The sequence below is a fragment of the Falco cherrug genome, chromosome 8 (assembly GCF_023634085.1).
Source record: "Falco cherrug isolate bFalChe1 chromosome 8, bFalChe1.pri, whole genome shotgun sequence".
NCBI classification, from domain to species: Eukaryota; Metazoa; Chordata; class Aves; order Falconiformes; family Falconidae; genus Falco; species Falco cherrug.
In genome coordinates, this window is record NC_073704.1 from 14,698,109 (window position 1) to 14,725,915 (window position 27,807).

Genomic DNA, 27,807 nt, shown 5'->3' on the forward strand with positions numbered 1-27,807 from the left:
TGCTAAGTTAATGGCAAAGCTCGGGAAGTTTTTCAGTGTTACAAGGGTACGGTAACATTCCCTATACCGTCGTCGTCCCCGTCGTCCCGCCCCCTCAGGCACCAGCGGAAGTTGTCGGAGTCGGGCGAAGGCTGAAGCGGAAGGAGACGGAAATTGCCGAGTGTGCGGTGTCTGACGGTGGCCGGGAAGGTGTCCGGAGAGCAGCGGAAATTGCCGAGTTCTATCGTTCGCCAATACTCTGACGGAAATCCCCGAAGCGGTTAGTTCCGAGGATTGCCGAACGCGCGCGTCCCCGAGCGGCGCGCGCCGCTGAGGCTGCCCGCTCCGGAGGTTGCCGAAGGAGGCTGCGGGCAGCGGTGGGAAGGCCCGAGGCCGCCGCCACAGAGGCCGGGGCGGAGGGCAGCCCGCGCAGCGGTGGGGAAGGCCGCGGCACCTACGCCGCCCGTCCCGCGTCAGGTAACGGCGGACGCCGTGGCGGGGACTGCGGCGGCAACTCCGCAGCACGGGGAGGGCAGGCTGGGGCGGCGCCGCCGCGGACGCCCTCCTCCTGTCGCCGTTCCCGGTGCCCTTGACGGGCTCGGCGGCGGGCCGGGGGCTGCCTGGCCGGCGGCGGCGCCTCCAAGGTGACCCCGCGCCGGGCAGCGCTGCTGCCCGCCGGGCCCTGGGCCCCGGGAGCCGGGCGGCCGGGCTCGCCGCCGCGCTGCACCGTCCGGCAGGGCCCCGGCGCCGTTCCCGGGGCAGCGGGGCCGGGGCGGGCGGGCGGAAAGCCCGATGGGCCCGGGCCGGGGCGGGCCGCCTGCCGCAAGCCCCCGCGGTCGCTCGCCAGCGCCAAGCGGCTGCGGCGGTGCCGGCCCCTGCCAGGCTGCTCCTTCCCGCGGGCTCTGGCGGCGGTGCCGGCGGTGGCTGCAGCCGGGCTCCAGCTGTGCCGCTCAGCGCCTGGTGCGAGCTGCGTACGTGTGAAGAAGGGATAGGTATAAAAAGGGAACCGCGTCGTGCAGCTTGAGGAAGGAACTTACTCTCTTCTAACTCCGTACGTGTAGGTGCATACGTTCTTTTTTGCAACTAGTACAGAAGTTGCTACTCTGCCTGTTTAAAACCTGTCAGCAAACATTTGAACTGGTAAAAACTGAGTGCTGTTCTCGTGTCTCCCCAAAGCGCCATGCTTCGCCTGATTCCTGTCCGCAGAACCTTGGCGGGGGTCGTCCAGTCCTCCAGAGTGCGTGGTAAGTGTCTCTAGTTGACGTGTGCATGTTTGGTGATAAAATCAATGTATCTGTAATGATTTACTGAAGGGCTTGTATTAATACTTTATTTGCGGCTCTGGAATGCCATGTTGCACTGTTTCTAGGACTGGAGTCCTACCAGTGCTGTAGAACTGTAAAATAAGGAGCGTGGGGTCTGATGGTTTGCGTCTAGCAGTAACTGAAAGTTTTTGTTTTCTTTTTCCGTGTCTCTCAGGGCGTACAGCTGCAACAGCAGCCAGCGACCAAATAGAGGTGTTTGTGGATGGTCATCCTGTATTGGTGAACCCGGGAACCACAGTTCTTCAGGTGTGGGGAGTGGCATTCTGAATTTTTCTTGGATTCCCTATCTCACTTCTTGACAGCATGTTCTATTCGATGTAGAAAAAAAAACACCTAGCAACTTTTATGTTGTTTCTTGCAGTTCTTTAGGGATTATTTTTTTTGCTGACTGTGAGGCAATTTCATGTGGCAGAAATCCTTCGGGGAGTTCAGTGGTTATAAAAAAAGCATCTGCTGTGATTGCCTGAGAGAAGATGCATGCAGCTTGAACCCAGATGGCAAAAATGTATGCAATGCAATAACACTTTAATAAATTCTGGTTGAAAGTCTAGCTCTGAACTCTATGTGACCTGGTAGTTTTTCAGAACCTGTTGATTTTATATCTTAAAGAGGTGTCTCAGGTGAATGTGGGATTGTCTCCTTTTCGTTATTAGTTCTTGTGATTCAGAATGCCGATCCTTTGCTGCTTTTATTCTTATTGGTGTAGGAAGAAATGGAACCTGGATCTTCCAGCCTGTACTCAGCATCATTGCTTTTTCAGGCCAAAATTTCAAGTAGATCTTTTTCCAGTCTAACTTATTTTTAAGAAGCCGTTAAATGGGGAAATGGTGTAGTGGACTAGAACACTAACGTGTATAGTGTTTATTTTAAAATACACACCTTATTCTTTGGATACAAGTTACTAATTTATTTAGGCATTAGAATGCCCTCATGAAGAGCTTAGTGTAAAATATTCTTAAGTGGTTTTTTTATTAGCTTTTTAGTTCTGCTTACATGTGATAATTTTTTGTGGAAATCATCAGAAAAAGTAGATCTTGTTAGTTCTTTTCATTGTATTCAGTGGTATTTCTTCTGGCAGGTATAGCTAGCACTATAGCCTAGATCCAGTCAGCCATGGGGATTTTATGCAGGAAAGGCCCTCTTTATCTGTTCTCTGGAAACCTGTCAATCTCTGTCCTATCTTCTTCACACATGTCATGGAAGAATATATGAGTTTGGGCTTCAGCTGAAGATTGACTACGCTTGAGTACCTCCGTAGAGTGTATTCATGTTGTTGAATTATCAGAAATCATTATGCCCGTTGTTGTTTCCTTTATATTTTTCAAAATTTCCTTTTATGCGCTTTTATTTAAATAGTGCATGCATTCTTCAAAAAGTTAATTGTATTGCTGGTGTCCTATCTATTAGAGAGAATTCTCTCTGTTCTTGGAGGAAAAAAGGAAAGACAGGTCAGTTCTCATTTCCTCAGTTACAAATTATGGAAAAAAAAATTGTAATTGATTACCTGATATGTTTCTGCTTGATCACAATTTTTTATTTATGGCCACTTCTTAAGATAAAAGGTTGAATGTGCTATATTCCTGAGCACTAACGCTGATACTCTTTGAAAAACTGAGTATAGTTTTATGAGGTGGAACTGAAAGGTCTAACTAAAATTTAATTTTCCTTTGTTTCTTACTCTTTGTAGGCCTGTGAAAAGGCTGGAATTCAGATACCTCGTTTTTGTTACCATGATCGTCTCTCTGTTGCTGGAAATTGTAGGATGTGTCTTGTGGAAATAGAGAAAGCTCCAAAGGTATTTTATGTGTTTCACAGGAATTGTAATTTTCTGCTGTGCTTGGGGCACAGCATACATATCTTGTAAGTAATTGTACTATCATTAGCACACAGATTGTTGTCATTCAGCTGCTCAAAGCAGGTTTTTCCCTTTTCCCCACTGAACCGCAGTGATTGTCCATGGATGAAAGTGAGTTCTCAGGGATTATTTTGTTCCTGGACATGAGCAACATAGCTGTATGTTTTCAGTCAGATATATTTTTATATTCTGTAATTTAGGCTTCAGCTGCACATTTTCAGCTGATACTACACAGTTAGTAAACTTCAGATACTATATGAATTCGGCTGTGGGTTTAGGATCTGCAGATCTGTTCTAGCTAAACAGTGATTGCAGTTGCTTACTAGTTTGTTTTAATGCATTGTGTACCATTGATAGCTGTTGTAAAATAGCCATTAACTTCAGGATTGAACACTGTCTTCAGCAGTATTAAGAAATCTATGCAGATAGTTGAGGCATTCTTTTGGAGTTCAGTCTTGGGTTACACATTTATATTCACATAAAAAACTCTTCAGCTCACCCTAACTTGAATTCCATAGTTTGAGCTTTGCATCTCTGGAAATGCTGGTTTATCACTAAAGATAGAAGTTGTGATGGTCTGTCTCATGATGTGATTGAAAAGTAGGAGGTATTTGTTTTCTGAGCAGGAGTTCTTGTTAGTCTTGTCATAATCTTGTGATGAATTTTATTCTAGACTCTTTATAGGCTTTGTTCAAATGTCTCATAAATGATGCATACTCTGAACTTCAGTTCTAGAGGTTTTCTTTGCTGAATCTACTTGATTTGCTCTACGACTGTTACAGCTGGCTTTTCTTCTTGCTATAACTACTTGAATTGGAACCCAAAAGTGTAACATTTTCAACTCCAAAAGTAAAGAAATCATAACTAATGTAACCTTTTTATATAGCCAATTATTAATCAGTATGGCTTCTAGTGACTTTATTGGTTTGATTTTCTTCGTTGTTGTTTTGGGGTTTTTTTATCCTTGCAGCTATCTTTATTTTTAACAATATGTTAAATTAATAACAGATGCCTATGTAAGAACTGGGGGGATGCAGAGGCTGAGGTTTGTGCCCATGTTGAGGAGAAATATGTTGTGTTCATGCTTGTTTTTTATGATGATTGCAGCCAGTTGCTGCTTGTGCCATGCCAGTAATGAAGGGCTGGAACATACTGACAAACTCTGAGAAGTCCAGGAAAGCAAGGTACCTTTCTTTTAGCATCCTATAGCTGATTAGTTGCACTATCTGCTATGTAAAGCTGGTACTAACTTTAATTCCTGAACCCAACAGAGAGGGTGTAATGGAGTTCCTGCTGGCAAATCACCCATTGGACTGTCCTATCTGTGATCAGGGTGGAGAATGTGATCTACAGGTACAACAACCAATTAAATTGTGTAGGCTTATGTATTAATATTCTTGTCCTAGGTGAAATTGTGTTTTTTCAGCAGCCTGGAAATGTCAGTTTTCTGTTGTCTGTTCTAGGATCAATCGATGATGTTTGGCAGTGATAGGAGTAGATTTAGAGAGGGAAAACGTGCTGTGGAGGACAAGAACATTGGCCCATTAGTCAAAACAATCATGACTCGGTGTATACAGTGCACTCGATGTATCAGGTAACATCCTTTATTTTTCACTGGAGAGAATACTGAGCAGGCATATTTATATCAGTTTGTTACTTGTGAAAGAAACACCATGAGGGACAGTCAATATTTTTTATTTATTTTCTGACTACTTAAGAATTTTATTTCTGGTAGGGACTGATGCTGGTTTCGCTGAGCCACCAGTTGTCATACAGGAAACAGGAAGGTGGTCGAAACATGAAAGTGAAGTCAGAGTTCTACAGGGCAGAACTGATCTCATGGTATTAGTGCCAGAATGGGTTTTAAAACATTAATTGATTTCCACAGCCGCAGTTGCAAGATTTATTTATTCTTCACAGCCTTTGCAGCTATATTTATGCTGTTCTGTAGTCCTGAGCTTCAGTACCAGCTACCCTGAGCCAGATGGAAAAGAATACAATATACTTAGTTCCAGAAGGAACTTGTTAGTTAGGACTGACCTTGGACTCAGGCTGTGAAATTCAACGAGCACTGAATTGCTCTGGTTTTTGATTTAACTCTTACCTAATTTTTGTAGCTGTCTGAATGAAATTCTGCAGCTGTATAGTCCTGCATGTGATGGCACAAGTAATGCATCTGAACAATTGTTGTTTTCTTTAAGATGAATGAACTAAGGGTAATGTTTTATCCTTAGAAAATGAGATAAGGGATGAAAAACGTGCTTTGTTGCTGTTGTACATTCCAGATCTGGTTTTCATTCTTTTTGCATCTACCAGGTTTGCTAGTGAGGTTGCAGGGGTAGATGACTTGGGAACAACCGGAAGAGGAAATGATATGCAAGTTGGTACTTATGTTGAAAAAATGTTCATGTCTGAGTTATCAGGAAATATTATTGACATCTGCCCAGTTGGTGCTCTTACTTCCAAGCCATACGCCTTTACTGCACGCCCATGGGAAACAAGGTGTGTATCTTAACTCATACTGAAGAAGCAGTTTTCTCTGTTTGTCATACACTTTGTCTTAGAATATGTCCATCTATGATACCAAGGGTTTTCTCTGATGTTTATCCTCTGCGTTTTTGTAGTAGGCTTTTCCATAGACTGAATCTAAAACAAATTCTGTTATTCACTCACAGGCCATTCAAGAAAAGAAAGAATGTTATAATTTTAGACTGTTCTTCTCTTATTTTTACCCTAAAATGTTTTGGATGTGTAGGCTATGCTGGCTGCTCAGTTGAAGAAGTTGTGTAAAGGAAGATTCAAGTTCATTATCTCAGTAATTGTTGAGAATATAATTTACAATACCTCATGAAACTAAGCTTTTATGTATATCTAAAAACCTACAGCATGCTGTTGTTGTTTTTGTTACACAGTCTGGTTTTCATGGTTTAACCAGGCAGGTAGTTAAACACCACACAGCTGCTCGCTGTCCCCTCAACCCTCCCAGCCCAGTGGGATGTGGGAGAGCATTGAGGGAGGGGGAAGAAAAAGAAGTAAAATTAGTGAGTTGAGATAAAGACAGTTTAATAAGACAGAAAAAGAAGGGAAAATAATAATAATGATGATAAAAGAATTAGAATATAAAAAATAAGTGATGCACAATGCAGTTTGTCATCACCTGCCGACTGATGCTCAGCTGGTTCCTAAGCAGTAGCCCCCAGCCAGCTTTTCCCCCCTTTTTGTACCAAGCATGATGTCATATGGTATGGAGTACATCCCTTTGGCCAGTTTGAGTCAGATGTGCTGGCTGTGTCCCCACCCAGCTTCTTGTGCCCCCCCAGCCTGCTCACAGGTGGGGTGGTGTGAGAAACTGGAAAGTCCCTGACAATGTAAGCACTGCTTAGCAACAACTGAAACAGCATGCTACCAACATTACTGTCATTCTAAATCCCAAATACAGCACTGTGCCAGCTGCTAGGAAGAAAATTAATGCTCTCCTAGCTGAAACCAGGTCAGCATCCACCCCTTATTCTATACCATTAATGTCATGCACAGGTCCCACACTTTCTAATGCATCCTTTCCAGTCTTTTGATATGTATACACAGATACTATTCTTTTAGTTAATGGGTCATCCCTCTAAAGTGGCTGTTGAGTTCATTTAGTCCATGACTTTGGGCTCCATTTGTCTTAATAGTCCTTCAGGGCTGGTGAGATGGTGCGAGGTATTTGAATGTTGCATGCTGAAGCTCTTCTGGTTTTATCATTGCTGCACTTTGCCCAGTTTTATCAAAATTCATTCTTCATTAATCTAGCTAATTTTTATTGTAATACTGTTCATATGGTATATAACAACCATAGTAGTGATGACATACAGTATTATATAGCAATTAAAGTCATACAATTCAAATCATTGGATATTCTCAATCAGAATCAAATCCCCTTGAGGTACACATCAGGCTTCCCCATCCTTCCATATTACCCGCCAAGTGCACCCAGGTCCTTCAGCAAAAGCAGTCCCACGGATGGGTTTGCCTTTGCCTGAAGCAGGAGTAACTGAGACAGTCTTCCTCAGCATATTTATGTGCACTACAGGGACTTTGTGTGTACTCCTAACTATCCAGCCTCGGGGAAGATCTCTGGGGGGTATTCTTAAATGGCTGTTCAACCCTAAACAAGACCTAAAACACATTCAGGAGACATAGCAATAAAAAAAAGACATTTCAACATCTTGAGGATATTCAGAATTCTCAAGAGCTACTGTTATTAGCATGGAGGAGGAGGGGAAGGGGGAGGAAGCTATCTCCCCCATAGACTGGCGCTCTGAGGAGAAAACGTAAAAGGTGTAATTATTAATAGCTTCCGATAGATGGCTCCCGAAGTATCGAGATGATGGCAGTGCTGAGTGTGAATATCAGATCAGTCTTGCGACGAGTGATTTTATCATGCCATAAGGCAGTGTTGAAGTACAACAAAAGGATAACCTTAGCCCAGCCCCCAGAGGTGATAAACAGCACAACAGGGAACGCATACTGCAAGTAAGGTTTACGTAATGCAACCCTGACGACAAGCGCAGCAACTCTGAGAGCAGATAAATCAAGGTTGTGACCAGTGACTATGAAACTAATATAATGAATGCTAATAACTCATTTGTTTTAACACGCAGTGGTCAAATCTGTGTCCCCACGTCGGGTGCCAAAAATGACTCTCATGGTTTAACCCTGCAGGTAGAAACACCACACAGCTGCTCGCTTGTTCCCCCCGCCACCCTCCAGTGGGATGGGGGAGAGAACTGAGGTGGGGGGTAAAAAAAGGTAAAATTAGTGGGTTGAGATAAAGACAGTTCAATAGGACAGAAAAGGAAGGGAAATAATCACAGAATGCTCAGGGTTGGAAGGACTGCTGGAGATCATCTAGTCCAACCCCCTGCTAGAGCAGTTTCACCTAGAGCAGGTTGCACAGAGTCACGTCCATGTCCGTGTGGGTTTTGAATGTCTCCAGAGGAGATATCATCATCATAATGATAAAAGAAATAGAATATATGAAATAAGTGATGCACAGTGCCCACGACCCACCAAACAATGGCCAGCCAGTTCCCAAGCAGTGGTCCCTAGCCAGCTTTCCCCCTAGTTTGTATACTGAACGTGATGGTATGGGGTATTCGTTGGGCAGATTCTTGTGCCCTCCAGCCTACTTGTTGGTAGGATGGTGTGAGAAGCAGAGAAGTCCCTGACTTAATCTAAACACTGCTTAGCAACAACAGAAGCATCAGTGTGTTACCAATATTATTCCTTTTCTAAATCCAAAACACTGCACTGTGCTAGCTGCTAGGAAGGAAATTAACTCTATTCCAGCTGAAACGAGGACACTTGCTGCTTGTATATAGAAAACTGCAAATGGTTTATTTGTTCTTCTACACAGGAAGGTAGAGTCAATTGATGTTCTTGATGCAATTGGAAGCAACATCATAGTGAGCACGAGAACCGGAGAAGTGATGAGGATTTTGCCAAGGCTGCATGAAGATATCAATGAAGAATGGATTTCTGACAAAACGAGGTGTGTGGGAAGTGTTTGTACCTGCATGTGCACGCGTTGAAGGCACACTTTGCAGAACCAGATGTGTGGACAGTAGCACTGATTTCTGGATTCTACTGCTAATATTGTAAAGCTATAGTGAAGAATGATTAGTAAAACCTATTTAAAATATAATTGAGGTCACTGAGTTTTCTAATGTTTTCATTTTTGTAGTGGTTTTTTTTTTTACAGTAACTTCTCTGTTTGTATCAGATTTTTTTGCTTGTTTTTGAGAGGGAAAAGTTAAACTTTCAGGGGAAATGTTTCTTGTGTTTTCTAATCATTGCAAGCTGTTAGAAAACTCGGTTGCAGAAAATAGTATACACAATTATCTTTGCCTTTGCGCTTTAATAATATTAGTGGTGTTCACTTAGGTTTGCTTATGATGGTCTGAAGCGCCAGAGACTTACGCAGCCAATGATCAAAAATGAAAAAGGACTATTTGTTTATGCCTCATGGGAGGATGTATTAAGTCGTGTTGCTGGTGTGGTAAGAACAATTTTCAATATATGTAGCATAAAATCAATTTCTAAAGCTGGACGTATTACAATGATTAATATGAAAAGTTGTGTAGAAAAGAGCTTTTTTTCTTTAGGGTTAGAGGGGAGCATTTGCCTTCTAATCCATTGTATTTCCACTTAAGTTTCTTTTGAATATTATTTCCTGTTTCATGGATTAGACCATCTGAAGAACTTTGTCTTATCGTGATTTCACTTGGGGAAATTACTTTTATTTAAATAGGAAACTAAAGTGTTCTTCATAAACTTAGGAGGAAGCAACTTTCCTGAATTACTCTGATCTGTCTGAAGACTTCTTTAAATTTAAACTGTGCTATCACCACTTTTGCCATCAAAGCCATTAATTCTTTATTACTTATATCTGAATTGTGCTTGCCTCAGTGCTTTCTCTGAGTAGTGATTGATTCTGCTGCTTAAATGAAGTGCTGCATGACTGCTCTGGATTTTGATTAAAAATTTTATGTGGGACGAAGTAGAATTGAATAACTGTAATTGAACTTTCCTCAAAGATGTTTTTGCCCGTGGTACAGTAGCAGGGTTTGTTACGAGAGCTATTGCTTCTCAGGTAATACCTTTGAGTTGAGTTTACTACCTGAGCTCGCGTTACGGAAGTTTGTATTCTGTCTGCACTGTAGCTTCATTAAAATAAAAGCATTCACCGGTCTTCCTCTCCTCACCAAATGAGAAATAGCCACATCTGAGCAATAACTCAAGTGGGAGAGACCTGCACAGAATACAGAGAGCTGTTCTTTGCTCATCATGAGCTCAAGGAGCTAGAGTTGCTGCCTTGCAGAAGTCAGACACTGCTGGTCCGTTTGTGCCGCTCCAGGCCGGCAGTTGCTCCGCTGGCTTTGACACGTGCTAATGGAACAAACATTTACCCAGGCTAAATGGGAATTTATTTCAATAGTTTATGCTTTCTCTCTCTCCAGCTACAGGCTGTCCAAGGTAAGGAAGTAGCCGCAATTGTAGGAGGACTGGTGGATGCAGAAGCACTAATAGCTCTGAAAGACTTACTGAATAGAGTAAACTGTGATACACTTTGCACTGAAGAGGTCTTCCCTACTGCTGGAGCTGGGTAAGAGTTTAGGCAAAGCCTGTCTGTAATTAGTACGTTAATGAACTTCGCAGTCAGCAAATCATCTCATGGTAAGATTCTGAAATGACCAAGGGTAGCAACTGCTGATGCATTAGCAGGTTTTGTTTGAATTTACAATATTTATGTGTAGAGTATTTATAGATTGTGAGTTGATACATCGTCTCTACTACAACATAGGGTTGCACGCTTTGCTGTATGTTGAGGTTGCTGCAGTTTAACAGTAGGCTACTGAAAGCCAGTTATAGTCTTGTGAGTTAGATAATTTAGTCTGTTTGTATTTGTGTTGTGAAAACTATAATATAATTATGATCTTGTAAACTGTAATAGCAGATAAAGTTTGTGAAGGCTGACAATAACTGTAAATGTAGGAAATATCCACATTGTAATTCCTTTAATGTTTTCCTGTCTCCGATACTCATGAAAGAGAGAAGCTCTTACATCCTATTTGGGTTAGTAATTTGGATTTTGAGAAATCTTTTCTTTTCCCCCTCCTTTCTTTTCCTGAGATAAAAAAATGTTTTGAGCATTTATAATCTTTACCGTATCTTCATTTCTTCCCTTTACTGAATTCTCATCCTTTTTTTTTTTTTTTTTTTTTTAACACTTTTTCATTATAGCACAGATTTGCGCTCTAACTACCTGCTTAATACCAAGATTGCTGGAGTGGAGGAGGCAGATGTCCTGCTTCTGGTTGGCACCAATCCACGCTTTGAGGCACCACTTTTTAATGCTAGAATTCGAAAGAGGTTTGTATTCCTTGGTGGTGAATAAGCATGGAAATCCATCTAGATTTGATACAATGCTCAGGTGGAGCTGCAGGCAGTAAATTGAGAGCGTTCATCCAGACGGACTCACTGGATTTAGTTCACCTTTTAGTAAAGGGAAAGGTGATATATGTGTAGACAAAAGGGGTCTCTACTCCCTGTAGTGTATACTTACGTTTTGTTCATTCTCACTTTGACATTTTATTTAAGTTCATAAACTCAGACATTTATTCCTTTGTTATATTACACAGACACCTCAGATTTTGTCTTACAGAAGTTTGTTAAAGCATATCCCTTAAGAATTATTTTCAGCATCGGTTTGCTGCTTTTTGTATTGTTGTAACAAATCAGACTTGCTGATTTTAGAAGCAGTCATTCAAGTTTAACATCTTTGGCAAGTAATGTGGCTTTCCCAAATTTTTGAACATAGCTAAATCAACAAAAAGATATATCAGGAGACAAATGAGGTTTATAAAAGTCTAGTTCTTCCTAATGCGCAGATCTTCCAAAATACATCATTTTAGACAACCGCGGCCTTAAAACTTTGAGAGGAAAAAATGCAATGAGATTTATGAACAATTCATATATTTTTATAAGACTGTGCTGAGAGCTACAAAAAAGGAAAATTTCTAGCCAGCTGATTTTTTTCTCTGTTTATCTAACAAATAAGTGGATTTCTAAAACTGAGCACTACCAAATCCAGAATTCTTTCTTCCTACCAACGACTTAACTTTTAACTCTTAGTTGCTTCAGAATTAGTCAAGCCAAACAAACGTAGCTGTAGGTGTGGGATTTTGTTTCATTTGTTTTTGCCTAATGCTGGAAAAGTGGGGTTTTTTTTAAAGTTGTAGCACTTGGTTTTATGCAACCTTTTTTTCCACTGAATTGGCAAAAGTTTGAGGGGAGGGAATTGAGTTAGGAAATTCTTACATAAGGTGTGTTGCTGCACTGGTCCCTGAATGTATATAAAGAAATAGTCCTTCTAAAAAAACCTAAGCTTGCTTAGCAGTCAGAATAATGCTAATGTGCATCTTACCAAAATAGTGAATGCCTTTGAAAGAATTTACATCCTATTTCAAGTTACTGCTGAAGTTATAATTAGTGGCTTTCGTTGAGTAAAGCTTTGTATTTCTTCAATTTTTATAAAATGTTTGCTGTGTTTTCAGCTGGCTTCACAATGACTTGCAGGTGGCCCTTGTTGGCTCTCCTGTGAATCTGACCTACACATATAACCATCTAGGAGAGTCCCCACAGATACTGGAGGACATTGCCTCTGGAAAACACGCATTCTGCAAGGTACACACAATTTATGAGTGTGACACTTAAATTTCATATATATTGAATAATAATCTGAATTCCTCACAGAGATGGATTTGAAGTACCGTATTGTATATGGGTTTATTTGCTTTTAATGACACGCAGAGATGAGGTAATGATTAGTATGCACCAGGTATGTGTGAACTGTTTACTATATTCACGTGTGTCAAACTTTGCAGTGCAGGAAACTCCTGGAATATTTTTTGATATAAAATGGGCTGTTTCAGCTGCTGCTGTTTCCACTTAAATGTCTGGCTCTCAAGAGTATAGTCCTGTATTGACAGGATAGTGTACTCCTTATAGCAGTTGCTCTTGGTCATTGTTTCACTCTGAGATGAAGCCATTTCAGAACCATAGCTTTGCATGGAAGACTTACATACAAATTACAGGATTTATTACATTGTCTGCACCAAGAATTGTCTTCAGTGTCATGGAGTGAATTTCTTGATTCTTCACTTGCACAGGTTCTCGACCAGGCCAAAAAGCCAGTGGTGGTGGTAGGCAGTGCAGCGCTGCAGCGCAGTGATGGAGCTGCTATCCATGCTGCTGTTTCCACCATTGCACAAAATGCCAGGACTAAGAGCGGTGTTGGTTCTGATTGGAAAGTCATGAACATCCTCCACAGGTTTGCTTTAAAGCTTTTTTGGGAACCATCTTCATTCACACTGGGCCTCCACAAGTTACCGTACGTGTGCAGAATTCTGTGTACACACAAGCAGGTTATCAGGTTAGAATTTATACTCCTGTAGGGAATATAAAAAATAGAAGTACAAACCAACAGAAACCTTTTAATAAAAACGGGTTCCTTGACTGGCAAACTTTTCTGGCTCTCCATGAGATTTTATTGATTTATTATTTAAATGTAGAATGTAAATTTATAAGTATAGAATACCAGAGAGCTTAATAACATACCACAGTCCTCAGCAGAATGCACAGCAGACCTCTGTCATTGCTGAGTGATTGCTTTTTATCTACAGGAAGAAAATCAAAATAGCAAGAGTATTTAAGTAATACAGTTTCTTAATTGTGCAGTTTCTTAACTGAACAGTTAATAGAAAAGCTTCAAAGCTTTTAGTTTTAGGGCTTTTGATCTTAGCTATTCAGTTTATTGGGATATTATTCCTTTTAACAAGCAAGCCTCGCTTGAGACAGTCCTTCCCCACTCTCTTTCTAAAACTCTGTCAAATTGACAACCTCCATAAAGGAAAAATTATTTCAGCAAATAAATGTAGTGGCACTTTGGATTCAGACACCCAACAGAGTCCTCCTGCCAAAAGCAGCTTAGTTGATGTAAAACTAGTATAGCAAGATTAAAGCTTGGTCCTCTGAAGGAAACTTGGATATAAAATCCTGCTGTTGAAACTGAAACCAAAACACTGATGAGTTAAAGAACACTTATGATACCTTTTTTTTTATATGTGGTTTGGGAGTCTTCCATGTTACTGATGTTCATGCTTTTGGTGCACCATCCTCTCTACCTTAAGTGCATAAAGCAACTGAACTTATTGGAACCTATATGTTTGATTATGGCAGACAAACAGGAGTAACACTGAAAGATCTGTACTCTACAGAGATGATTTTTTTTTCCTTTTAAATGCAATTGCAAGTCTGGCACCTGATTATGCAAAACTGTTGATTTGGAAAAGACAACTGCCAGAAAATGAGAATGATTATTTCATTCTTTCAGAAGTATTTTTACGTGTGAATAAATGAATAGTGATGCAGTAGTGGTCTTAACTCTTAGATGCTTTAGAGTAGCGGATGTTCCAGTGCTGGTCTTTCATCTTCCACATGAGTGCCCTAAATTAAAGGACTGTTGAGTTCAGTTCATAGCTGCAATGTGAACCTTGATGTTCCAGGTGACAAGTGAGCTGCCTGCCACTAGGTCCTGACCTGGAATGTCTGCCTTTATTTTGCTATCTCATCTTAAATAGGTGAGATTCCCCATGAAAACTTCAAATGGCATCAGTTTGTCAAAATGCAAACCCAACCTGATATTCTGTCAAATCTGCTGTCAAAATTTTCAGCTTTCTTCATGCTTAATTTTTGTTCCGTTACTGTTAGAGACCTCTTATGTCCCTTCAAAATATTTAGTCAAAAAAAGAAGTTCAGTCTGCTCTGATGGGAGAGGGGAAATTCTGAAACAACTTGAACTCATAATGTGTTTGTTCCTGCAGGGTTGCAAGCCAGGTAGCTGCCTTGGATCTGGGTTTCAAACCAGGAGTGGAGGCAATTAGGAAAAATCCTCCCAAATTATTGTATCTCTTGGGAGCAGACTCAGGTTGTATAACACGTCAGGATTTGCCAAAGGATTGTTTTATCATCTATCAAGGTAATTAGTAGATGTAAATTATCCAATAGCTGGAGAGAAAGCCTGAACAGTGGCGTATTCTCCCAAACATATCTGACACTTTGATGAATTCTAGCCTTTATTTTCTATCAAGAAATGGAACTTCCAACACATAACTGAGATGCTGGTTACCTATTTCTTAGGTAAAGATGAGAAACTGTTGATGAATAATAAGGGAATATAAACCACTCAGGTCTTCTGGAGCATAGCTTGAAACCTGGCAGACAAAATGGCATTGGTTCCCAGCTGTTCTATCACACCAAAACGTGCTTGTTTCAGGCGCGCCCCCAAAGCTGAGTGACTATAGAGACCGAACTACCATTGACTACTGCTTGTAGTCTGTTCATTTTCCCCAAAGCATTAGGCAAGTAAGACCTCTGAGCAGTCACCCTAGTAGGTTTTATATTAATGGTTAAGCGAACCTTAGAAGCTCCTTTTTTTCTGGGAAAATCTGTATTGTGTTAATAAAGCATTTCTTTTTATTTTGACTTGCTAATGTCTTACGTGGTTGTGTACTGTTTCCTCTTTCCATGTATTTAGGACATCACGGGGATGTGGGAGCTCCCATGGCTGATGTTATTCTCCCAGGAGCAGCATATACAGAGAAGGCAGCTACGTATGTGAACACGGAGGGTAGGGCCCAGCAGACAAGAGTAGCAGTAACACCTCCTGGGATGGCAAGGGAAGACTGGAAAATTATTAGAGCTGTCTCTGAGGTACTGTTGCTGTTGTGAATTGCTTCTAATAGAAGTATATGGAGAGGTTAAGTTCTTCTTATATTGAAAAGTGTTTCCAAAAAAGAGGTACATTTTCAGGGAAATACACAACTGTAGTCTTAAGAAGTAATGTTTTGTATTGAATCCTTTGTTAATTCTGTGAGTTAAATCATTGTTTCCCTTTTGAGGATAGCACTAATACTGTGGCTGCTCTATGCTGTTGGAATGCATAACGGGTGAAGCTTTGTCTGCAAATTCTGCAGTGGCTTCAGAGGAAATTGGTGGGAGGATGTAGTTGCTTTTCAGAAAGAGAACAACGTGAACTCTGAAGACAGGGTCTGTTATCATTAGATAAAGTCAAATATGTGCTTACTACTCACTGGGTACGAGATGCATTGATAATTGTATCAACTTTTATATCATTTGGTGGTAAGCTAGGGAAAGTACAAGTGACATCAGTATGGAAGGAGAAAAGTACTTCTTGTCTTCACCCACCCGCGCCCCCCCCCCCCCCCTTTGTATAGGAAACATGACAGCTTAGGTTTTTTGACATAGGGAAATTTAACTGTAGGCATCAGAAGTCCAATAAAATACTGTGACTTTGCTTCAGTTTGTACATTATAACTATCTGCGTTTTCAGGAGTGTAGATTTTTCTTGATTTTACTTTAGTTATGTTAATTGGCTGGTAATCTAAATTATTATGTATTAAATTCCTATACTTGATGGCATTTCTTTCTGTGAATCTCTTAGTTGGCTGGTATGACCTTGCCTTATGAGAACCTTGATCAAATACGGAAGCGTTTAGAAGAAGTATCTCCTAATCTGGTTCGATATGATGATGTGGAAGGGGCTAACTACTTCAGCCAGGCAAATGAATTGTCAAAGGTAATCAAAACTGAAGCATCTGGGCTTGATTTAGTGCTGTTACATAGCTTGATGCCTTTTAAAGAAACGGGCCTTCTTCAAATGTAGTACTACAAGCATGCTTTGACCTGCAGTGAATGCAGAATTCACTAAGCAAATGCTTTGGTAATGAGTTCCTATCATAAAACTGACTTTTTTTTTTTTTTTTTTTCTTTTTTCCCCTGTTACAGTTAGTGAAGCAACAGCTTCTTGCTGATCCTCTTGTTCCACCTCAGCTCACAATCAAAGACTTTTATATGACAGGTATGTATAGTATGGCCTTTCCATTCTGAAATCAGCAATACATTTTACTTAGTTTTACAGGAAGATTCTTGTGAAGCATTTGAAGCTTTTCACTAAGATATACAGGATTTGAGTCTTTTGAAGAAACAAAATTTTCCAGTAAAATGATTTGGAATTTGCAGAAAGCACAAGAGTATTGGACTGTATTTTCAACTAAGCAATTTTCTTTATCCTCTTTGTATGCAGTCTTGTACTAAATCTCTTTTATATTGTATCTGTATATTTTTGCAAATGAACAGTAAAAACACACTGACATGTGTTTGGATTTTTGGGTGGGTTTTTTTTTTTCAGATTCAATCAGTAGAGCATCCCAGACGATGGCCAAGTGTGTGAAAGCTGTTGTTGAAGGTGCTCATGCAGTAGAAGAGCCAGCCAGCTGCTAGAGACTAATCAGACTGCACCCACCTCCATCCAAGTATCTTGCAGTTAACTGCTGTGACTGATTTTTTTTTTCTTCCAAAAATCTATTTGCTACATCGTTGTATTTCTTCATTCACATTTTCATCAGTTCAAATAGTCCCATATTATAGGACTGTCATTGTGTCTGAGAGAATGTGCAGCACTCAACTTACTGTACCCAGAGGCAAGCATACATGATGACTGTATACAAATAAATTATAATACCAAACAGTCCATGACCTATGTAATTCATATAGCTCAGACTTGTTGCGTGAAAAGAACTCAGTAAGCAGCTCAGACTCAGTAAGTTTTGATGTGCCAGGAACAAGTCTACATGGCAAAAATAGTAGATTGTAACCTTCTTCCAGAATATCCAGATACTTTAATTTTAAGCACTGGTGAGAGTGTGGACATGCTATTTTTGTAACGTACTTTCAGAGCAAGTTGTCTCTCCTAAGTCAAACATACCTGGTTTGTGTCAGTGTTCAGATCTACCACTGCTATAGATATTTTGTTGCACTTGAGAAACTACTTGTGGAGGAAATAAAAATAATTTTGATGTTGTGAAAAAGAAAAGCAGCTTTCACACAGGTTTCTCATATTGAACTGCTTTTAAAATTTAGCAAAAAGATGAAGGCCTTCAGCTACACCAGTTCAAATACAGGAAAGCTCTCAGAATAGTTTCTCTGTGCACTGATCTTCTTGTTGTGAAGTGAGAGAAGGGGTTGTGTGTGGTGGTTTTTGGATTTTGGTTTGGTTTTTTTTCTTTAAGCTTTAGAATTACTTCGGAACAACAACTCTCTCTTATGTTGGTTAATGTAAGTTTGGAAGGAGGATAGCTTCCTCTTCAACAGGCTACTAGGGTAACAAGGTTTACAGTAATCCTTCCAGGAATCAGGCAAATGGGAGCAGTATACATAAAGCCATCACTTCCAACTTTATTTTTACAAAACAAGTGCTAATTTTGCATGAGGAAAAGCTATATTTTTCAGTGTAGAATAATACTAAGTGCATGAGAATGCCGCTGTAGAAACCTCAGCTGTATAAAATTCCTTTTTTCTTCTATGCTTGGAACTTTTCACTAACAAGCAAGTGATTTTTTTACAGAAATCGTTTTTTCTTATGCCCAGGAAGAAAACTCTTCCTGATCATCCTGGTATATACCCTAGTGTCCTTAAATTAAGCTGACTTAGTCTTAAATGCTCGGCATTGTTTGACTCAGCCTGCCATTGTCAAGTTACCAACAAGGTCAGTTCAATTGGTGGTATAAAATAAATGCAACTATTCACTTTATTCAAAGCTACTACTATGCATGTTAATGAGAAGTCTAGAAATACTGTAGTTACTTTTAATGGGGCAGTTCACAGGACCCCATAGTGTGCGTGTCTATGTGTGGTATAAAACCTTCATGTTGTCCTTCCAGAATGTTACTTTAGGAGGAAGAGGCGTTTATGGCAGGGACACAGCAAAAGAAGAATGTGTGTGAGAACATATGCCAAAAAGCAAGGCAGTTGGCTCTTCCCACAGATGGTAGGTTTAAGAGGAAAGGGTGTAGCTGAAGCCTATATTGAGTTACAACATTTGGTTCTCAGGTTCCTAGGATGAAAACTTTTTTTCCTGGAAATCCATGTTGTACAAACATGGGTGAATAATTTCAGCTGTGCAACAAATCAGTTATCACTTCTTCATGTCAAACAATTATAAAGATTCAAAAGCTTTAGAGAATTTTTTTTTTGCCTTAAATGCTATAGCATTATTTAATTCTGGGATATCTGGCACATATTCTTGTTTTTTTGAAAGTCAGCATCCTTCAGGTAGTGCGTATAGAAGATCCCTATTTCTATTCAAAAAGTGTCCAGCCCTTATGTTGAAAGATAAACAAGGCTAAGAAGTACATGTCATACTGTCTGTCCTGCTTCTAACCTCTTACCCACCTAACTAATTACCAAGTATAAACTTTTCAGCCAAACCTGATAATAGCAACAAGGTTTCTACAAATTTTGACTGTTGGAAACTATATAGCAAAGAGAAATCTAAATTAGCATTCTTATCAACTAAGTTTACAGTGCAGCCCTTCCTTTATCTATTCTGTTTGCTCTGGTGGCTGGACAGTCAGTGCCTGTGTGGACTTTTGCCCGGTTCGTGATAAAAGGATAGTAGGGGCCTGCAAAGGAAGGGAGGTGATACAGGCTGGGTAAACTATTGGAACAAAGATTGCAGAAACAGGGCTATTCATGCAATTTAGTTCTGTTTATTTAAAAAAAAAAAAGTTTGAAGTTACTGCTACTACTTGCTGGTTCTGAAGCTGCAACTTCAGATTAAAGCAGGGCATTATGAGAACGCAGCAATGAAGAGCTGAGACTATGGGAGATGGACATGCTCAAAGTATTGTTCTTGACTGTTAAAGAAAGGGCTTATTAGCTGGGTGCTACATTGCCTGAACACTCTGCTAATGCAGATAACCTGCAAATGCAGTGTTGGTGATTGCATTTATCCAGACTCTGTTGCGGGGTGGGCAGGGGAATTACTGTATTTAAAGCCAAGACCAGAACTGAAGGCAACTTAATTCCCCGAATGCAGCCCTAGTACCACCTGGTGGCCAACTGGCAGAATTTCTTACTGATTGCATTGCCAGTTACGGTCCAGTAACCCTCACCCCAATTCTTCTGTAACTCCTGCCTGCAGCCGGTATGACAAAGACCGGGGAGAGACAGGGATGGGTTTAGGCTTTTAAGTATCCTCTCAACAGAGCACTGTGTAAACATAGCTCTTACATGCAAGCATTTAACCCCAAACATGGCTTAGATTAAACCTTGCCTTCATGTAGCCTTGTCTTCAGCATAAGGTTGTGAGGAGTGGAGGAGGAAAGGGGTGTGTGTTAATTCAAGGTAAAACCCTACTAAGCACTTAACGTTTTCAAGCTAGTTTAGGCCGGGTTAACACCAGCAAGTCAGATTAAAGAAAAACAGACTGTCTCTGTCAAAACCCTGCAGGCGGATTTCAGCATATCTAAGTGTAAAGCTGTGACCTGAAAACATATTTTTAAAAAACCCTGTTCAATAGCTACCTTCCTGGAAGCACCAGCAGCCCATGGGTACATTCCTGCAGTTCCAGCCGGAGACTGCTTTAAATCCTGGGCAATCTAGTGAGCTTCTTCAATACAAAGAAACCAGACAATGTGGTCCCAAATGGAAGTCAAGTCAAACTGAGGTATGCTCTCAACTAGACTCTGAAACAGCCAACAAAACTAGGCCATTCATAAAAATAGTTATAACTGACATTTCCCTGCCCCCCCCATATTTTGAAGCGCAGCTCAAGGCAGAAAAGGAAGTGTCTGTAGCACTTCCCCAGGAAGTAAAACATTTGGGATCAATGCCTCTTCTGAGGCTGGGATTCCTGCAAGACAGTGTCTGGTATCTGCTTGGCTGGGGGATATGCTGTATATTACTGTCGAAGCCAACAGAAAAGCAGCAGAGATTCACAGAGCTCCAGAAAAAGCAGAACAGCAGCCTGGCATCAGCCTTAGTCCAGAGAGAAAAGTTAATAAAACCTCATCTCCATCCCTGTCCCCACACACCTCCTCCTCCTAAAATACTCCAAACAATGGCTAAGCCAAAACATCTTCTCCCAAAACAAGACACTATCTTAATGATTTGTTGTGTTGTACTTCAAATGTGCAATTAGATGAGATCACCTTCAGTGAAGGGCTGAAAGACTGACTTCCAAGGCACTGACAGGACAGGAACAGAGAAAGTGCTAACAAGCAAACTGATAGAAGAGGACTTAATTGTGACTGCCATCATGAAAAAAAATTAGCAGTAAGTAAGCAGGGAATTATGGAGAACACCTAGAAGTTAAGGACTTCACTGTCAACTGAAGTAAGCTTTTTATCAGGAGTACAAGAACATGTTTTATGGGGTAAGTTCTCCCAGAGTTACCCAAGAAGCTGTGTTGCTCAAGAAGCAGGTCAAATTCCTATTTAAAAACTCCTATGATATCTATTAATAATAGGTTATCAGATAATTATTCATAAAATGTCAAATGGGCATAAAGGACCTTTGGGAATGAAACACTGATGTTTACAGAGTCACAAGGAAAACTTTGTTCAGAAACAAACACTGAATCCTTTGCTCTGTGTAGGGGTTTATACAAGTCACAGTCCTCTCTGTCATGTAGCATTTTATGCAAAAGACATTTTACAGTAACACATAGTAGCTGATGGAATGATGCCAGTAATGTGTCCTGAAGTACTGGGGTATCCCCAACTCCCCGCAGCTAAGCACAACAGAGAAACGGTACAGGGAGTCATAAATGACATACACAAAACCAGGGAGTCATAAATGACATATACAAAACCTTGCAATTCAAACCCTCTATGGGTGCCATGATCAGCAAAGCCTGGTATGCTAAACACTGTTAAGAAATGTTTTCCTCTGGCTACGTGCAAGCATGCATTCACAGTGCCTAACGCTGAGAAGCCTACCAAGATTGAGAGGCCTCTTTGCGTAGTAAGATACAATAGCTGGTAGAGACATCTCCTCACTCTGATGTGAATACTGAATTTTGAATATACCTAACATATTTCAAAGAAATAATTTTGTTTCTTCTTGGCACCTTCTGTACACCTGTGTCTATGTTTGACGTGGATCAGAGGAACCACGCATCAAAAAAACCCATGAAGAGCAAAAAGCTTCATGTATAACAAATAACTTTCAAAATCCACTAGGATCTCATGACCCCTAGACACTAATAAAGCCTTGTGCTTTGATGTTAGCTCAACTCCAACTACTTCTGGAAAATCCTGTCCTGCATGCTTTTCATTTTTGAGTAACTCATCACAGGATATTCCACACCTTTATTTGAAGCATCTTATACTGGCTACTCTCAGAAGACTAAGAGATCGCTGATTTGATCCAGAGTGGGAAGTCTCATCTTTCCAATTTGCAGTTATGACCAAGACCCACTCTAACCTGAATGTAAACAAATAACTGAACTAGCAGCAGAAAGGCCTGGTGGTAAAACGTGTGGCTTCTTAACTGCTACAACGATAGTTAATGAAACACCAATAGACAGAAGCAGACAGTAATATACAATAGTATACTTTGAATTAGCAGTGGACTTCCCAGTAAAATGGGACTGTATCAGAGCATTCTGCTGGGACAGTTTATTCCAGTCATTGGTCTTCAATTTAAAGAAGTCTCCACAGGTGTCCATCATGTATTCTGGACAAGCTTCCCACAATTAGTAGTCTTACTATTTTGTCTTTGCTGAGCTTTAGGAAGACAATACCATTTATTTAATGCAGATTAAAATACACATTGATGATGAAGAACAGATTAGTTTAGTCTTAGTTAATTACTATTTTCAGTACAGTTCACTATCAATTAATTATATTATCATGCAATAGCTAGCATACATCTGCTCCCAACTGGTTAAATACTTCTGCAACTACCCACAGCAAAATTCCCATCACTCCAATATGCTTAATGAAGCTCCTATGACTTAGGAAAACAAGGCCAGTCATCTGTACTTTGTGTTGCTTTGGTAGCATTTATGACTTTAAATGAAGTAAAGCGAAGTTACTCTGTTCTACATATGGTTTGTCCTATACTTTCAGCTGCGCTATCTGCCATGTAGGAGTGCACTGAAAACATGGGTTTGAAGTAGTTTAGCAGCTGCATGTATGCCATAACCTGAATGTATTTGCTAGAGAAAAATCTTCAGACTGTAGACAATGTTTTTAGTATAGGGACTCCCACATTTGGAAAAGTGGCAAAAAGCATGCTGGTTATCAAATCGCACACAGGCTCACTGAAATTCAGATATGTTAGAGACAACCACTGCAATAAAACTTCCATGTAAAGAATATCTGAAAAATAAGAATAAGCATTTTTCAATAATACTAACATGTTGTGCTTTAGTTAGCTCGACCCCAGAACTTACCACAACTAAATAAACCAATACCACATAAAACTGCTGCTCAAGACATTGCTTAGAACAATATATCTAATGATAATTTTGGGTTTTATTTAATTTGTCACACCCTTAAATGCCTAAAGACAAGATCTGCTGTATAAGCGTGGCTCTATGTATGAAAGTCTCTAATAAACATCTATACACCTAGAGTTGTTCCTCCCCTTCACAATATTCACCTGCATTTTAAGTTGCTGATACCTTTCACAAACATTTGAAGACATTGGAACTGTTTCCTCAGAATGTATGTCTTTCAAGGAATAATCCCAAGATGCTTACGTTCCAACACTATTTGCTGAAAAACCCAGACCCTTCACCACATGCACAGAGTCATGCTCTAGAAATTCCTGAGATCTGCACTTGGGGTGCATATGACCTTGGGAGAAAGTCAAGGTTCATTTCTTGATGTAGCCTCCTTCAGTAACTGGTATAAAACCTAAAGCATCTATTCTATTTTTATTAGACTCACAAAGCTTATTCACTAAGTCAGTGCCCTCCGCCTTGCTATTAATACCTGTGAGACAGATCAGCAAAGTATGCCTCATTACCCAGAAACTAGTGATTTAGGGAACATTAATGTTCTTTGACCACTCTGTGCTCAAGCGTACTACATTTACTGGCTAGAGCAGTTGGTCCAGCGACGCGGCCACTTCAAAGTCAAGGCAGACAGATATATTCTGTAATGAAGAAATAGAACTTCCAGAATACAATTTCTCATGTTGTGCAGGGGACATTTCTTGCTTTGGGTTTACACGCCATCCTTGTACAGAAGTCTGAGAGTTCAGTTTGCTCTCCAACATAATTTCAGAGTACTGCTCTACTCTGTCAAAATGATGCATCACCTAACTTAAGAGAAAAAGTCTTGTCCATAAAGATAAAAAAAGAAATAATCTGGTTTTATACCTTCTTTTAATTCCACAGTACTAAAGCTAGCAGACTTTGCTCCTTTAGGGTGTTAATGTGTAACATCTTGTCAGCAAAGCAAAATAATATTTGCAACTTTTAGTAAGTTACTGAAAAGCAAATCCTTTTAATCCTCTCAGGTAAACAAAGTTTTGTTAAATAAATTTCTCCATCCATAATGTATAGATTTCAATTTCTCTGTTGAATGATTACACAATAGTCCATGTAACTAAAATCTAGTGAATTTTTCCTCTTTACTTTGTCCTCCTTAAAAAGATTCAACTTTTTTTTGGTAGAAGACACTAAAAAATACCCCATTTCAGTTTTCCTATTCCAACCTAGATTCAAAATGTTTCTCCTTTTCCCCTTAGCATTAAGCTTCTGGCTTTGCAATTAACACACATCAAATAGATCTCAGGATGTCACCAAAATGTGTAATGTTACTATGATGCATGTTTAAATTTAGGCATGCAAGTAATCTGATTAAAGTCAGTATCTGCAAAGTCAAGCATATAAGCCAAAGAAAGGGTTTAATATTGTTTCTGTGTTCAGGTTCTCAAGTGCCTTCATAGCCATTTCTCTAATGTCTTGTATCATCTGCATCCCAATTAAAAAAAAACCAAAACAAGATACCCCTCAGTTGCTGTACAGATACTCTCAAGAGTACCACAGACTCAGTATAGACCAGTTGTTCATGGCATGCCTCTCTTCCTGAAACCCTAAAAATTATGTCTTAATAGTGCAATAAAGAGAACTAACCTGAATTATAGTTGAATTATACTGAACTACAAAATTACAGTTAAAAGAAGCAATTCTCTTGTTTAACATAAGGCTAGCTAGAAATCACTTAGTGCAGAAACTTGAATTTAGTACTCTAGCAAAACCCTACAGACTTGGTAAAGAGTTTTATGCAAGCAAGTATTGAATGATACTTCAAACACTTCTGAATTATTAATCAGGCCTCCAAGCACATGCAAAACTGGGGTCTGAGAATTTGGTCCTTCATTTATTTAGAATAAAAGAAAAGGAAATATTAATTTATCTCGCATTTGTTGAATTTCTAAATTCATTGAAAGAATTTATTTGCAATATTTAAAAAAATTTTTTTTTTAATCATCCCATATATGACCAACATTTCTAATCCTTGCAATTCCTGTAATGAACTTTAGATACAGAATAGAAAAGTTGGTTTTGTTTAAAAATCTTACAAAAAGAATCATTAAACATCATGCTCTAAAGCACACAATAATGAATGGTAAAATTATGAAGTACCCTAATTATCACATTACTTCTATACAAAATAGAAAATATTTTAAAAATTACATAGGAGCAATATATTTGATTATTCTTGTTTTTCTAATGTCAGAACAGAACAATGCATTTAATGGATTAATAATCTGATATAGAAAAACAGCTCCTATGCAGTAATTCCATAGAATGCAACACATAGGATTATTAAAATGTGCTAGGCAGACTAACTATAATTTTTTTTTAAATTCCTGCTGAACAGAAAATACAGTTTGACAGAAAGACCAGCTGACTTTTAATTGTACTTTAATTCAAACCAATTTATCTAAATTAAAACCCCACTATAAACACACAAACTACACTCACTATACTAGCTAGGCAAACTCTCAAAGTATGTTTTAAAAAGGGAATGTATCTAAATTCAGGATTTTATTTTTTTTTTTAAGATTATAGTAACTGAGCTATAACAACATATTTCAGATTTGACAGAGGTAGGGGAGAGGTTGATAACATACTAAGTAATTCAATACCTTCATTCATATGACCTCAGTCTGACTGCAGTTCAATTAGCCTATACCACCTGAATAATTTTTACAATGGAAAAAACTTAAATACATTTTAAGATATATCTCATTAGTTTCCTAATTATTTCCTCTTCCTTCAGGACAAATAAAAAGGCATCTTTGCAGTTCATCTCTAAATAGTGCTGTGCATAATCCTATCACAAGAAACATTATCATAGGTCTGCTGAATACAGTTACCAGTGTCTTCACCTATAGATACACCATAGCATCTTGTATTGTTTTGACAGCATTTCATACACTTTTTACAGTCTAATAAAAACATCTGCAATAAAGAAAAACAGTTACTGTTTTACTCTACAAGATATTGTAGTATAAACTTATAGCATCTCTCAACTCTGTAAATAAGTCAGGAATAATAGTATTCATAAATATCAGGAACAAAGCCCCCAAATCAAATTAGTAACTTGAACCAAAGAAAGAACCAAAACAAGAACCAAAACAGATTTTAAAAGGCTGCAAGGTGCTTTGAAAACATTAAACCAGAGCTCAACTATTGCCTTCAAATTTCTCGCTACACGCTTTATTTTTTCACATCCCATCCTGAAGGACAGACCATGCTAAATTTATGACAGATTAGCAGAATTTCTCAGATATATATATCACAGGTTCTACTCACTTACATTAATCCCCCTATACCTTCTGTATATGGCCTACTTTAGGAAAAAAAATAAATAAAAGCTGTTTTTTTCCTACCTGTACATTCAGTTTTATTTACCCTTGAAAGAGAGGAAGACTTCATGGTACAGTTACATGAAACTATCCTACATCAATCACAGCTGTTCTGCTGAGAATACGAGTACCAAAAAAAAGTTACACTAACTTTCACAATTGCACACTAATTTTTAGAAATATGACAGAACGACAAAAAAGTTATCAACTTTATAAATTACAGAAAAAATTACAAATTTTTAATTTTTACAGAAAACCAAAATTACTAAAAATACATTTTTTACCATACCTCCTTTCAATTTTTTTCCAGAAAGCTGATCTTAATAGGTTATAAAGAAATTATTTCTTCGTCCACATGCCTTTATATTTTATTTTTATTTAAAATAAAAAGTCCCCAAAATTATAAAAAAATTGGTTTTGGCCATTCGGCTCCCTCCCCCAAATTGACACTTTATAAAAACCTTCTGTACTTTTTTTCCCCCTCCCTCTCTCCCTCTTACTACCTCCAAGATGGTAGGAAAGTTGTTGTTTTGGAGGGCAGAGGAGCCGCTCTCTGATGTTATGTCCTCTCAGTGCCTGTAGTGGTGCTGTAGGAGGCTGCTGGCTCTCTTCTTGAGCAGCCCCAGCAGCCCTGCCTTCTTTGCTGGAGAATATATTCAGGGATTCCCCTTAATAATCACCTACCCTCTGAGCACTTTGTAGTTTTAAAATAATAAAGAGCCCCCAAAGCTTCCTCCCCACAAAAAGCAGGATCTTCTCAGAGCCAGGGGGGCAGCAGCTCCTCAGCACAGAGCCCGAGCCCATTCCCAGTCCCTCTGCTGGGGAGGAAACTCTGATCTGTCAGCCCAACAGAGGGAAAGGGGGGAGAGGAGAGAGAGGAGAAAAAAAAAGCAGCTGGAAAGGTAAGCCAGGCCCGGCCTCAATCCCCGGGCTCGCGTAGCGCGGCAGGCGGTGCGAAGGGTGCAGGGCGGGCGGGGAGGCGGGCTACGCGAGGCCGGGGATCGGCCGGAGTGGCGTAGGCCGCAGCGGGGGGTGAGGGGAGCCGGGGCGGGTTTTGAGGCTTTCGGGCGCCGAGGGGAGCGCTGAAGGGGGGTGAGACGGTGGCCGGGGCCCAGCGGGAGGGTCGGGGTGCGGCGCCGCGGCGCCTTTGCCCGGGAGGTGAAGGGCGGTGGGAGAGAAACGGGGGCGGGGGGGCGCTAGGCCTCAGCGCGGCGCGGCGCGGCCCGGCAGCTCCGCTCCCCGCCCCGCCGGGCCCCCCGCGCCGGGCTCCGGGCCCAAAGCGGGCCGAGCCCCGCCGCCGCCGGAGCTTGGCGGCTGGGGGGAGGCGGCTGGGGGGAGGCGGCGGGGGCG

At 40.2% G+C, this 27,807-nt stretch overlaps 2 protein-coding genes and 1 long non-coding RNA gene across 7 annotated transcripts in view; 2 read left to right on the forward strand and 1 right to left on the reverse strand.

Annotated features, from left to right (window-relative positions):
- Nucleotides 1-106: 106 nt before the first annotated feature.
- Nucleotides 107-17,311, forward strand: NDUFS1 (NADH:ubiquinone oxidoreductase core subunit S1). 3 transcript variants are annotated; one of them, XM_005442799.4, is made up of 19 exons: nt 107-259; nt 1,156-1,223; nt 1,459-1,550; nt 2,992-3,099; nt 4,267-4,343; nt 4,431-4,512; nt 4,623-4,753; nt 5,476-5,661; nt 8,558-8,692; nt 9,085-9,199; nt 10,161-10,306; nt 10,945-11,073; nt 12,258-12,387; nt 12,873-13,033; nt 14,586-14,740; nt 15,299-15,474; nt 16,226-16,360; nt 16,570-16,642; nt 16,973-17,311. In XM_005442799.4, the coding sequence occupies exons 2-19, from the start codon at nt 1,160-1,162 to the stop codon at nt 17,062-17,064; spliced, it is 2,187 nt and encodes a 728-aa protein (XP_005442856.1). In that variant the 5' UTR covers nt 107-259; nt 1,156-1,159; the 3' UTR covers nt 17,065-17,311. The 3 variants fall into 3 exon arrangements, with proteins under 3 accessions (XP_005442856.1, XP_055574464.1, XP_014138369.1); XM_055718489.1 differs by lacking the exon at nt 107-259 and adding an exon at nt 283-456; XM_014282894.3 differs by lacking the exon at nt 107-259 and adding an exon at nt 924-1,036.
- LOC106631412 (uncharacterized) lies at nt 12,978-27,099 on the reverse strand. Its single transcript, XR_001335073.3, has 3 exons — nt 26,961-27,099; nt 13,321-13,379; nt 12,978-13,109 (listed from the first exon to the last, which is right to left on the reverse strand). It is a non-coding gene; the product is annotated as an uncharacterized LOC106631412 (long non-coding RNA).
- INO80D (INO80 complex subunit D) overlaps nt 26,954-27,807 on the forward strand; it is a 46,740-nt gene continuing 45,886 nt past the window's right edge. For 2 of the 3 annotated variants that reach the window (XM_027810557.2, XM_027810558.2), the window contains exon 1: nt 26,966-27,359. The gene's annotated coding sequence lies outside the window, so the exon portion shown is untranslated. Of the gene's footprint in view, nt 27,360-27,807 lie in introns of all 3 variants that reach the window. The other variant, XM_005442798.4, reaches the window with a different exon arrangement.

Coding starts and splice junctions, on each gene's coding strand:
- NDUFS1 (XM_005442799.4), top strand. CDS start 1,160: ATGCTTCGCCTGATTCCTGTCCGCAGAACCTTGGCGGGGGTCGTCCAG. Junction 1,224..1,458: donor CCAGTCCTCCAGAGTGCGTG/GTAAGTGTCTCT, acceptor CGTGTCTCTCAG/GGCGTACAGCTGCAACAGCA. Junction 12,388..12,872: donor GAAAACACGCATTCTGCAAG/GTACACACAATT, acceptor TCACTTGCACAG/GTTCTCGACCAGGCCAAAAA.